Raw genomic sequence first — 13586 nt, forward strand, 5'->3', positions numbered from 1 at the left:
AAGTGGAAATGATATCAGACCCTACAGAAGGAATTTGAAGGAGACTGCTGGTGTCCTAAGCAGAAAGAGTTGTAGTAGAATGAAAGGGGCAATGTAACTGACAGAGAGAAGTGAGGACAGAGAACAAAGGCTTACATTTTCAATAAGTTTCACTGGGAAGAGAAGGAACAAAACAAGATAATGGCCTCGTGAGATGAAGAGTGGAATAAGAGTATACTAGAGAGCCATGATATGACTCAGTTTCTCTTGACTTGTAGAATTCTTGTTGCTATAAAATAAACACATGCTCACTAATTGCTTGCAAAACTGTATTTATTTTTCAGATCCAGTCGACAAAAGAACAAAATGCTTCATGAGAATTCACTTTTTGAGTGAGATACAAATGTTTCGTTATTCTCACAATTTTGTGATATATTTTGTTTACTTAAAAAATAAATACCTGCCTGTTACAACTGAAAGGGTAATATTAACTGTTAAGTGGACTTTGAAGTCGTAGTTTGTTGGCACTGGTCTAAGCAAGAACACGTCGTGATGTGCCTGTATCTGTAATTTATTGTACTACCATTGGGACAGTCAAGAACAATATCTCTGAATTCGTAGTTTTCTTCTTTGCAGCAAAGGCATGAATTTTCCAACTGAAAGATATCATAATTGTACCTAAAAAAAATACAGTAATAAATATTTTTGAAATGGCTTTTGACATAAATTGACATCAATGATCAACCTCTAATTGTCTAAGTGATGTAGCAAGCCTTCCAACCAGTTTATTCTTTTTCTACACCCTATATCTCATTTCTCCTTCACTATAATTTTCTGACATGGACTAGTGATAAGTGATATGTAAGACCAAAAAAAAGAAAAGAAATTCGAAGTGGAGATTTATAATCTCATATTAGAGTATTATAGTATGAAAAAAACATATTAAATATTCCATTTAATACCAAATTATTATTAATCTCCATATATTAATCTATACATGAAAGTATACAATAAAGGAAAACGTGCAATGTAATATGTTATATCTAAAATGCAAGTGACAGTCTAAAAACATACTTTTAAGCAAGTGTTTACTTAAGTACTCTCTATAATCTCTGTATAAAAATAAATACATTTGCCATAAATGTATTCTTTGATATATTTCGAAAACTACTTCAAAATGATTCATCACTTGAAAAGTTTATTTTATTTCTCAGATTTTAATATTTTAGATATTAAGATCCTGATCATTAGATCTCATGTAAAAAATTGTCCATGTAATGTTTTAAAAGCTTAATTTTCTCTACAATGTTAGAAAATTAATGCACAGTACACATTCAAAGAAAAACTCACTTGATGGTGTTTTTGCATTCCCCTGTGCATCTTGCCATCTCAATCCTTTTCCTGCAACCATTGTACTTAACAGTCACATTCACAGGTGAAGATCTGCAATGAGTATTACCTAAAACAAAATGGATAAGAGAATCAGAAATGAAGTTTAACATTAACAACTGCTAAGTCTCAGTTTTCTCAACCATAAAGTAAAGAAGAAGAATAATAACTACTTCATAATGTTATTGGAGGGATTTAACTACCTCAGTATCCAGCACAAGGTACCTGTTTAATACTCAATAAATGTTATATTCATTGCCATATCACTATCTTAGAAAAAGGAGAAGGGGGAAGGAGGAGGAAGGGAGCAGGGGAGAAGGAAGTAGTAAAGAGCGGGGATGAAAGGGAAGATGGAAGTGCTTCATTTTTGATATCCATATTTTTCATTGCTGATCATCCTTATGATCTAATATACTAATTTACAACATAACTTGCTGATGTTAGGAGAGTTGGCTAAATTTCCTTCCGTGAAAATTATATTTTCTACCTTGTAAGCATCACTGGTTTTTACTAGGAAGAATGCTGCAACCAACATGAACAAGTAACTATAATACATTATGTACAAATATCAATTGTTAGTTTATGCATATAGGTTAGAATATCTGCTGTGTTAAAAACCCAATAGACTTTCCATTAATGATCTAAAATTTGGTTTAAAAAAACACCAAATTTTTTTCAACAGTTTACATTCCTTCTACATGCAGAGCTTCATTTTACTTACATGTATAGCAACATTTTTTTGAATCATAGACTCTGTCTTCCTATATGGATGAGAGAAAAAGAAAAAAGACTGAAAAACTTCTGTATTTTTCTGTAAATAATATAACATTTCTTAACTTATTGAAATAGCATTACATTACAAGGGGAAAATGAAACAGATGAACAAGCTGATCTCCCACCAGTAAGCATGGTGGGAGACAGTAATAATAAAAATGAGACAATATTTACATTAACTTTTTCAACAGTGGGTTAAAAGAGAAAAACAATATTTAAGCTAATTTTTTTAAAGTAAAATGCAATGGAGTAAAAAATTTCTCCTTACTTATTTTAATTGAAAAATACTTAAATAACAACGTTACTTCTAGATACTTTTTCACGGGCATGGATTTTTACCAAACACCTTATTATAATCTTAAACTTATCAATGTCTGAGTACAAACTCAATAAATGTTGAGATCCAATATTAGAATTGTAAAATAAAGCTTTAAACTATATTAACAATTATATCTTCAGGAAGAAAAATTAGTTAAGCTTAAATCTTCCTTAAAAAATTTAAATTTAAGCAGTTTTTAATACAAAACCCTACCCATATTTGGGGGGGATAAAAATGAAAACTGACACAAAGAAAGATCTGAACATATACATATGTGTGCTTATATAAAAACTTTTTATTTTTATAAAAAATTATTAACTCAAATCTATAAACCTTGAAAAAAAATCATTTTTATGTTTAAAATAGCAAAATGACTTCTACAGTAACTTACTTCTTCTAGAATAGTACTAGATAAAGTTGTATAGAGCCTGCAAATATATCTTTGATATGAAAATACACTTGACAATAAAAGGTAGATGAGATAGGTAGAATGAAATCTTCAAAAGATTTATGTCTACTGGTCAGACACAAACTTTTCCAGATGCGAAAGAAGAAGGTTGTGTTTGTATGAACATGAGAAGTGAATCTTGTTATTTATTACTTAAGAAGATGACTTACTTCTGCACACCAGGTCTGCTTTGGGCAGTCTTGGACCACTGTAACGAAACCAGTATCATGGCAGGAGTAGGAGACACATGTGTTGTTGGGGTCACCAAATGAACTACCAATCTGGAACATAAGGAGGAGGAGAAGACAAAATAATTATTCAGAGAACAAAATAATTGATTTCTTTTTTGAGGTTGACAATAAAACCTGTAAAAAAAAAATCAAATTTATGATATTTAGTGAATTTCCAGACACGCTTTTAGCCATTAGGTTAATATTTAAGAAAAGGTGGATTAAAAGCCTTCCACTTCCATAATAAATTGAAGTTCCCCATTGAGAGCACAGAATGTTTCAAGATTCTGAAATTAAGATTTTCCTACAGTTACTCTATTATACTTTTCAAGTATTTTCAAGAAAGATTATTTTATGGTGAGCAGTCAATTGATCAATTGTTATACTCTAAGTCTGAGGAAAAACAAGAAATCTAAATGAAAAAAAATGGCACAAAATAGGTTTGTCACTGTCAAGTCTACAAGACATCTTTCCATCTTTGCTGGGGTATCTATACTTTTAAAGCTCTCTAAATGGCTTTACAGTTAATTAATTTATGTTCAAAATTCAAACACCAGTTTGGGAAATTGTGTTTATTTCAGGGCCTCAAACCACAAAATGAACTTTCTGCTTAACTGGAATTTTGTTATTTCAACTATTTTGCATATAAATGATTAGAGGTAAAATTTTTCCTTTGTTCTTTAAACATCATCATATTTTATGTTTAAAACTGTCATAGATTCTCAAGTCATGTCATCTTTGGAAACTAAAAATTAAGACACCCAGATAGAAATTTGAGTGTGATAAATGAGTTATCAAATTAAGACTCTCATAGGCTTTGTTTTTATGTATTTCATAACCCACTAAATATAGGTTTTTTTTAGATTTTTTAATATTTAGTATTACTACTTCAAATGTATTAATTTCGATTTGAGAATCATCTGGTTTTTACAGCTTCCTGATACATTTTCTAAAAAGTTAAATTACTTTCCAAAATGCCAAATCAGTTGTCAAAATCTACCCCTGCCTATACTGTGCTGCTATGTTCACATAATGGGGTTCTAGTCTTTTGGGTTTCCTTATTTGATCTCTGACAGTTTGTCCATCTGATCTTTCTGGTTATAATTACAGTTTGACTCTGTTCATTGATTTGAATGTTACAAAGTGTATCTTCTCCATCTGATGAGACCTATGGGAAAAAATTTGAAGCTCTGCAGCTAGGTAGTTAATGATTAAGTATATTTTCTCCCTTTGAAGGGAGCCATGCTGAGTGTTACATTCGACATTCTTTTTGAAATGAATATGGAAAGAAAATTAACAGGCTCTGCCCCACCCGTTATCTACGATTTTTTCACATTATAAGCTGAAAGAGCCTACATTTATTCATAATTATATAAATAAAAATATTGTAAAGTAGAAACTACCTTACCTCATAGTTGATGTTGTTAAATAAACATGTTCTTGGTTCTGAAAAATACATACATTATTTTACCCTAAAATAAACATTATAATTATTTTTTTATTTATAAAACAAAAATTGTAAATGGGATTCTATTTTTTAGTCAATTATAATGTTCTTCCCATAATACTAGTGCCTCCCTTTCATTTACTGATTCTATTCATAATTGTTAATTCTGTGTTTCTCACACTCTAAAGATAGAAATTTTAAGAGAGGAAGCACTGATTCTGTTTCATCACACCCATCTAGCACATTTTGACATACATTAGTAGCCTAATAAATATCTCTTGAATATGCGACTACGGAAACAATTATTCTAGTGATTCAAATAATGTATTATGAATACACACCACAGTATCCAATTTCACAGCAGGTATCATTAGATTGGAACTTTATAAGCCTTTCTCCAGTTTTGCATGTGGGTGGAGAAGGGCACTCCTTGGCTTTGCAGTCCACAGCATTTGCATCAGTACAGGTGCATTTGTGGCAATTGGCAGTCCATATGTCTCCAGGCTACAGATACAAACCAAGTTTAGACTTCTATTCAAATACAAGAATGACAATAAATTTGAATTAAAGTAGAGAGAAACTGTACTTACAGATTTCTCTTCTCCCAGTGGACCATGGCAAACTGTTAACATGAAATGATAAATGTCAACTACATTTGATAAAACATAACCATCTGTTATTTGTAGATAACCACCAGGTGGCCACCACTGTAATTAACACTAAGATTTCAGAGACAAAGAATTACGAAGGATCCTATGGTGGCCTCGAGGTAGAAAAATCATATCCACCTACTTTGAGCAAACTGTCCCTAAAAAGCATATATATTTTTTCTATTTTTATAAGCCCCAGAAAAGGAGAATTCTTAATTTCTCCTGGCAGTGGTCAATAAATCTTATGGCTACTGCTTTACTTACTGTTCTATAGACTGATGTCTGCCTCCATAATCCTGCAAGTCACCAAGACGTCATAATTACCAGTCTCCAGGGCCTTCTCAGGTTCCCTATAGTAGCTGACATCTCATCTTCTTGAAAATGTTCTCCTGCCTTCAGATTCAACACCCTAAAATTCCTATCTTTGTTATCACCTCTTCCTCCTCATTCTCGTTTTGTCTCTAGTTTTACCCCTGGTACCTTTCTCTATCTCCACAGTGTCTATTGTAATATCAAGGAGATGACTTTCAAACTTCTAGTTCCAACCCAAACACCTCATGTAAGCTACAGACACAGGTCACCCTCAGCTTAATAAATAGTATCCCAACAAATCTATAAAAACCTAACTCAATGTAAGCAAAACAGATTGTATCATCTTGCCCCTAAAATCAGTTTCTCATCTAAACTGGTTTTCTCCTGTTAAGGACTAAACTATTCTTTTAATTATTTAAGCTTAAAACTTAGAAGTCATTTTGATTTCTTCCTTTCCATCACTTGGCATCCAATCTACTGCAAAATCTTATATCTTCATCCTCACTTTAATACCTTCCTGGGTTTACTAGCTACGATACTATTCCAGGATCTTATCCTTGATGTAGCATACTCTAGCTGTTTTGGGGGTTACTCTGACACAGACCTCTTCCTAATCAATTTTCTATATTGTAGATAGAATAATTTTCCTAAAGCCGAATTTTCATCTCATCATTGCATTGTTTGATGTCCCCTTATGGTCTTATAAAATAAATAACTTATTTTGACATTCTGGCTTATATGGTCTGCCGTAATGTAGATCAACACTGTCTCATTTTTCTCATTTACATATCCTGGACTACTCTACATATTGTTCTCAGATTCCAACCTTGTAATTAAATACCTGAGGATTCCTCCAAAGTATATACTATATGTAAATATAGTGACACATAACATGCACTCTATATAATACATATTTCACATTTTTTACTGTGAAATTTATTTTCAGCCTTATACAAAAATTGCTTTTTTCTTTGAGAATCTTCCTTTTTCCACTATATCCTAAGATAGAGAATGTTTTCTTTTAACCTTTGCCACTCTCAACAAAGCACATCACACTGGCTTGGGAATAGTAGGGATTCTAAAATTATTGAACGCTGACTAATCTTAATGGTTCTTGCTACGATTCAGTCCTCAAAAAAACTAAAATTCTGTAGTTTAAAAAATACTATCGAGCGACAATATTTTGATTAAAATATCATATAATTACATGAAACACTTTAGTAGGTAAACTATTTTGACTAACAAGATGTATTTATTTAGTTTGGCTTCATTAGTTTGTGTGGAAGAAAACAGATTACCATTCGATATTTATTTGGTAAATAAAAGCTAAATTCATCCACTTTAAGTTTTCCATTCTATAACATATTCATAGCTAGGGACTTTTATTAGCATGACCTCTGAAATTTGATTTACAAGAACCATTAATGCAGAATGATTGATTTTTAGGTGCATGTAATCTTACCTGGAGGAGGTGGAAGTGGTGCTGGGCATCCTGTGTAAAAACAGAAAGCTCACATTAGTCTCATTATTGGAATAGTTTTGGGGTAAATATAGTTATCTAATTACTGAAATAATTAGCTACATAGATAGTCTTACAAACAGACATATTCCCATCTATCTTCCCTTTCTGCTCCTCATGGCATTTGAAATTCCACCATTAGAGAGTTCCTTTTGGAACCTGAATTTTAATGGGAGGGGAATATGAGAATCTAAAAGAGCAATGAGAAAACATCAAGGTAAATTTCCTTTACTTCAAAGGTTTCCTGGAAGACAGTTTTGATGAATAGGACAGTAAAGTATTTAATCAAAGAAGGAAAAGAATAATTCAGATATACGAAAAATATAACTATTTTTAGTTACCTAGTTTTAATCCTTCAAGAATATTACTCTCTTTTTGTCTCATTGAAATATTTCAATCTTATTCTAACTTTACCCCCACCAAATGCTTTTTGAGACTTTACACCTCACATATTTTGGTCGACACAACAATTTACTGATAAATTTCAAATTCTATTTTCAAACAGCTAAAAATAAAATTAATGTTTTTATTCTATATACCAAACAAACAGCTGGCCAAGAAGCAACAGAATATGTGGAGGAACTTAAAATTTCTGCATGTTTAGGTAAAGAGACACGAACAAATAATAGGTACAGGAAAAGCAGAAAGGAAATTAAAGATACGGGAGTTCCGGGTCTCCAACATCTCTCTTTACTGAGGGAGGCTAGGCTATTCCCCAATTATGAATTGGGGTCTCTGCTTAGCATATTAGCAGAAACCAGCAACAAGAGATCTATTAGCCACAAATGCAACAGAAAAAATCTTCCCTGACTAGAATTCCAAAATTTCATTAAAGATATTTATAAGAGGAGCCATAAAGAACAATATTATAATCTCCATGTATCTATCAAAACAAGTCTCTAAAACACTTATGATCATATAAAATCATTCTCTTAATAAAATCTTTAAGGGGATCCCATTTAGTGTAGGATAAAGTCCTGTTTAAGTTTGGAAATAAAGTTCGCCATGAACTCTACTTACCTTTCCAATCTCATTTTTTTTCTCAGAACCTCACATAATCATTACCAACATCTGGTTGATTTTTGAATTCACTCATGCTATTTCATGTCTCTGTCTTTTCAAAGGCTGTTTGGCAGAATTCCCATCTCACCTTGGCCAATATTAAACTCAATCATACCCCTCTTGATGCCTTCACTCACTAATACCAACTAAAAGGTAGGAATTAACACTTTCCTCTAACTGCATCTCTGGGACCATAATTGTACATATTTATGGGTTAGCATTAAACACACTGTAAAGATAGTGTCCTTGCCCATAATAATCTGCCCCCTACCCTTCACACACACAGAGTAATAAAATGGCAAGGGCAATATTTTATTGATGTTTTTGCTACCGGTGTCGGCTACAGAGTCTAACACATGTAAGACATTAAAGAAATGTTAATTAAATAAGTAACAAAGAAATTAGGACTTTTCCCATACTGAACTGTTTTATTTTCAGTTCCTTGATTTTCTGTTGCTACAACAGTAGTGTCTGAGGAGAAAAACAATGACATTGTCATTTTATTTATTAGAATAACATGTATGCATATTGAGTTTCTCTATATTTGAGTGCATAAATGATCACACAAATTCATGCTAAAGAAAAGCTTTGTGTAGAATAGACAATTCCAATCTATTTAGGTCATTTCATTTTATCTGGGTAGGATACTTTGGGGATGATTTTTATTCTGTTTGACACAGAGGAGAAGCCTCCAAAAGAAAATGTTAAAAAATTTCATGAATAGCACATTTCATAATCTCATACTCAGAGATTTCAAACTAAGAGACTCATAACTAAGTCTTCAGGAGAGGAGTTCTGGTGAAAGCCTAACTCAAAAAATCCTAGGAAAAATAATATATCCTGAGTCGAAATTCAAAGTCATGTTCCGAAAGGAAATTTATCATAATATTCCTGGCCTCTCTCTCCTGTTTTTTAATCTCGCCTGTCTCTCAAACAGAATTCCTTATAAAAAATCACAGGCACGTTGATTATCAAAGAGTTTGTACTGTCAGCATCCATATGTTTGCATTTCAATTCCAGAGGTTTCCTTGACTCCTGTGGAAGCAGGGACTACAAAGGGAGGAAAAAGAGTGGTGTGTATAGCAGACTGGATAAGCTAGAGTTTAACTTCTGATAAGCTATCCTGTTTTTTGAGATGCCACCAAGTTCATTTATTACTACTACTACTACTACTACTACTATTATTAACATTATTTCTTGGTAAATTCCAGAAGCAGTGGTTGTTTCAGACACTTCCTTCAAAGTACCTAAAAATGAGTAGGGAAAGAGCAAAGAACATTTTTTGGTTTTGAAACAGCATGTCACATGACATCTCCAAATAGAAAAGTCTGAAAGCACCTGTAGTGTGCTAATGCATTTACTAAGGCTAGTTTAGGCCCCCGCCATCGAAACGTAAGAGATCTCTATCTTAGCAACGCCTTGCTCACAGAAGTAAATTAAATATGTTCTTATGACCCTGGTAAATTTCTCTCTGATAATTCCCCACCTCTAAATGACAAGAATTTTCTTCAGGGTTAACTCTTTAACTTCCTGTAACTTGGTTTCCTGGATCGCCTGTATTAACTTTGGGAGGATAGAAGTTACAAAAGTGAGAGAAAAATGAGAAAACATCTATCTTAATCAAGATGGTATTAATATTCGACTCAGAATTATTAAATGTTACACACATTTCTTCCTGATTTTACGTCTCTGCACTCCCTTTTCTTAGAGCATTTACTTCATAACTTGCAATTGTAAATTTTTGCTATGACTCCTTGATGATAAAAATCTTCCCAGCCTCCAGCATGATTGACCATGAAAGAATATCTATCTCTAAAACCTGGGAACTTCTCTTTTGAATTGTAATTGTCAAAAAAAAAAAAAAAAATCTCTACTACCAGTATCTGTTGAGGATAGGAGAATAACTTTATTCCCTATAGAGGAAAGAGCAAACACAGATGGATTAGTGAAAATACAAGGATTTCCAAAAACTAACTACAATGCTTTCACAATAGTTCATCTCGAAATTCCTTTTGATAAAGTCTAACCTGAAATTAGAGAGGGGAAATGACTGCATCATGGAAAAAAAAAAAAAAAGGCGGTAAGCCAGAAAAAAAAAATAACCATACTAACAGGGGAGGCATACAGTCCAGGGAGGACACGTGGGAGACTGCACGTCTGCCTGTTGACTCACCTGTGTTGGAGCTGCCAGGGGCAACAGTCGTGCCAGGGGGTACTCCACTTGTGCCTGAAACACAAAGGGTCTGAGTTCTTCCGGGCCACCGGTGTGTGTCTGCTCAAGGCCTGCCCCTAGAAAGCCTCTAGGCGTATCTTTGTTCTGTCCAAGGACCCCTTCACTCCTCATCAGGCGAAAATCTAGGCCTAGCCTGTGACTCACATCATTAAGGAGCAATACACACAGAAAAGTTCCCAGCACGAGGCCCCCTCCCCCGACATTCCATTCATTCTGCCATGGAGAAGAAGGTGGCTTTCCCCCAGGTTCACCTGTCGCACTGCCCGGCGTTTGGTCTCCTGGGAGGGCGGTGGAGCCTATGTTGGGGGCAAATCCAAAAAGATATTTATTTATTGGAACGTGCCAGGGAAAAGACTGACTGTCGTGACCGCTCTTCTCAGCAAGCAAAACCTGACCCAGGAGAGGCCCTCATGAGACCTTCCATTGCTCCCTGTTCTGCCCGGACAGATGAGGTTTCGCACCTCCCCCTGACAGCTTAGCGACCCGTATGCCTGCCAGCAGCAGCCGAGAAAGCTCTCGGACAGATTTGTAAGCCTGCCAGCAGCATATCCCACTGGGAGTGCAAGGAAACCTTACGTCACCCTCACCTGTTTCATTTCCAGATCCCGGGCTTCCTGGTGTGACGGATTTGTCTGCAGTAGGAAAAAATATCGGACGGATTCATGTTTTATTTACTTTCGCTTAAGAGTTATTTTATCATATTTTCCATTCTAGTTATGTAACAATTTTTAAGTGTACATTTATAATCATATTTTCTCACCTGTTTTCTCATGCTGATTCGATGTCTCTATAATTCAGATACATCGATATATATTCATATATAAATATACTTTTTATCTCACTTCATAATGATTAATATTTGATAGAATTTGCGAAGAATTTTATAGTCTATTATTTATTTTTCAGCACTCTAATGGAATAATGGAACTATTATTTCAAATTATATTGTCAGAAATATATATTTTTTCTTTTAATTTCATATTACCTACAATTAATTCTGTTTGAATAATGTTATGAGGCCTAATTATAGAAAGATTTAACTCTTGTTTCAATTAAATATCATACACCTTGTACTTTAGCAATTCGCTTCAGTGATTCAACTATTCGATTGATAACTTGTTTTATTATGCTATATCTATAGATGGTTTTCTTAAAAAATAAAAGTCAGGACATGAGGTTTTTTGGGACAGAAATTGTATAGTGCTCTTGTAAGGAATCAACATCTTTGAGTTACAAATTATCATACTGAAAACGAAACCTCTGTTTTTTTCCCAAGTAAAATATTTACACATACGTAATTCTTGTTTGGTCTCTTTTAATTAAAGATTAAAGCTTTGAACTTGGAAAATCCAAAAAACAAAAATAAATAAAATACATACTGCACCCAATAATCACATATTCTGATAGCTATGGCATTAATTTATAACATAATTACCATATTCAATACATAGTGTGAAGCACATAAATTCATTTAGATTTACATAACCATTGATTGAATGAATAAAAAATAATCGTGAATTTAGTTTAAAATTACTGAATTAGTTATTTAATAATGGCTAGTTTGTAAAATAAATTTACATAAACAGAGTTTCTAATAGTACTTAGAATAGATATAGAATAAATCTTTACCAGAAAAAAGTTATTAGCAATCTATTTCTTAAATAATGACAATTTGGTCACTAATGCTTAGGTTCTATTAGATAACACGCAAATTGAGAAATTATGTGTTTCTCAAGTACTGTGTATATATTACGAGTATATTACTTGTCTAGAAACAATAATGTATTGTAGTTTGAATAAATAATTTACTCTATTAATTGTTGGGAAAAAAATGTCCTATAAGTATTTGAGAATTTTACATCTGGTTGGAATAAGTGGGGTAAAAAAGAAAGTGATAAAATTTGATTTATTAAACAATATTATAGTTTTATCAAGCAAAATATCCCAAATCTTGCTGTTTTACAATGGCAAGTGCCATAGTTTGTCTTGTATAAAAAATTTAAAGCTCTTTTTATTATCTTTGCTTAGAAATGTGGAAAATTTAAGTTTTATATATATTAAAAACAAGCTTATAATAATAGGTCATTGTATATGTTGCCTTAGAGGAAGATGGCTATGATGGAGAACACAGTCTTTGGAGTCAGTAAACAGTGGGTTAAAATGTGGGCTCCACTATTTGATAGGTTGTAGAACCTAGTCCTATTAAGGTAATGTTTTTCTAAGTTTCTCATGAGTAAAATAAGATAACAATATATAGTTAAATGAAATACATTTAAAGGCATTGTAACTATTTAACTATTTATTAATTATTTTACCATTTTTAATTAGACAATGAGTATGAAAATGAGTCAAAAAATACATCCAACATTCTCCACGTACATACCAATAGTGGAAATTCCTGGTGCATTTGTTGAGTCAGAGGTGCTTCTTATGGAACCTGAGATTAACGGTGGAAAGTCATGAGGAAGTAATTTTTTGAGGGACACTACTTGTACATTAACAATGTAACTACTTCGAGTCCAGATATTGTAGTTCTAGTAGTGATGTGAAAGCACGAAACAAAACATAAAGTCCTAAATACTAAATAATTTCAAACTGATTTTCTGATTTTTATATTTACAATACACTGATATCCGTTATTAATTAAATTCATCAGAAAATCTTATACTGAGCTACAACCTGAACCAATAGCTTCCCATCCCACTCTCCTGATTTTCCAAGTGTAGTTAATCAGTTGTGCTTCAACTCGTTTCAGTGGTACTTCAGTATTGTTTGGTTAAAGGGATACTCAAATATTATGTTTATTTGATTTGTTTCAGTATAAATAATAACCTAACATCCATTTCACTAAATTTCAAATTTAAGTGTTAATAAAAAACTCAAAATATCATTTAAAATTTCTCCAAAAATTTGGTTCTTGGCTAAATTAGCTTAAATTCATTATCAAAATTTGGGTCTCAGCCATGCTTCTGCTGTATTACCCAGGTAATCCTTGCCTACTTGATTGCCAGCAGAGGTGGCCCCAGGAGTACTGCTTGAGCTGTGTTTCCCTGCTTGTCCCTGCGGTAGTTCCTACGGAGCCCCTGAGTGTACTTAGTGAAAAAAAAAAAAAAAAGGAATGGAAACATAAATTCTTAAGAATAAGATAGCAATTTAAAACAACAATGTTCTAAAAAGTTCACCCCTATATTTAAGCGTTTGAGTTCAACCCCGATAGTCTAATC

At 33.0% G+C, this 13586-nt stretch overlaps 1 protein-coding gene across 1 annotated transcript; it reads right to left on the reverse strand.

The window, feature by feature from the left end:
* Nucleotides 1–332: 332 nt before the first annotated feature.
* On the reverse strand, nucleotides 333–10658 carry LOC111732309 (submaxillary mucin-like protein; the record flags this gene model as incomplete). Its single annotated transcript, XM_023524082.1, has 10 exons — nucleotides 333–657; nucleotides 1330–1438; nucleotides 2090–2129; nucleotides 3080–3190; nucleotides 4548–4585; nucleotides 4928–5090; nucleotides 5177–5208; nucleotides 7011–7040; nucleotides 10303–10356; nucleotides 10529–10658. Coding segments are annotated over 10 exons (891 nt in total), but the record flags the coding sequence as incomplete, so codon positions are not given.
* Between the last annotated feature and the right edge of the window lie 2928 nt (nucleotides 10659–13586).

The sequence above is a fragment of the Pteropus vampyrus genome, unplaced genomic scaffold (genome assembly GCF_000151845.1).
Source record: "Pteropus vampyrus isolate Shadow unplaced genomic scaffold, Pvam_2.0 Scaffold441, whole genome shotgun sequence".
NCBI lineage: Eukaryota > Metazoa > Chordata > Mammalia > Chiroptera > Pteropodidae > Pteropus > Pteropus vampyrus.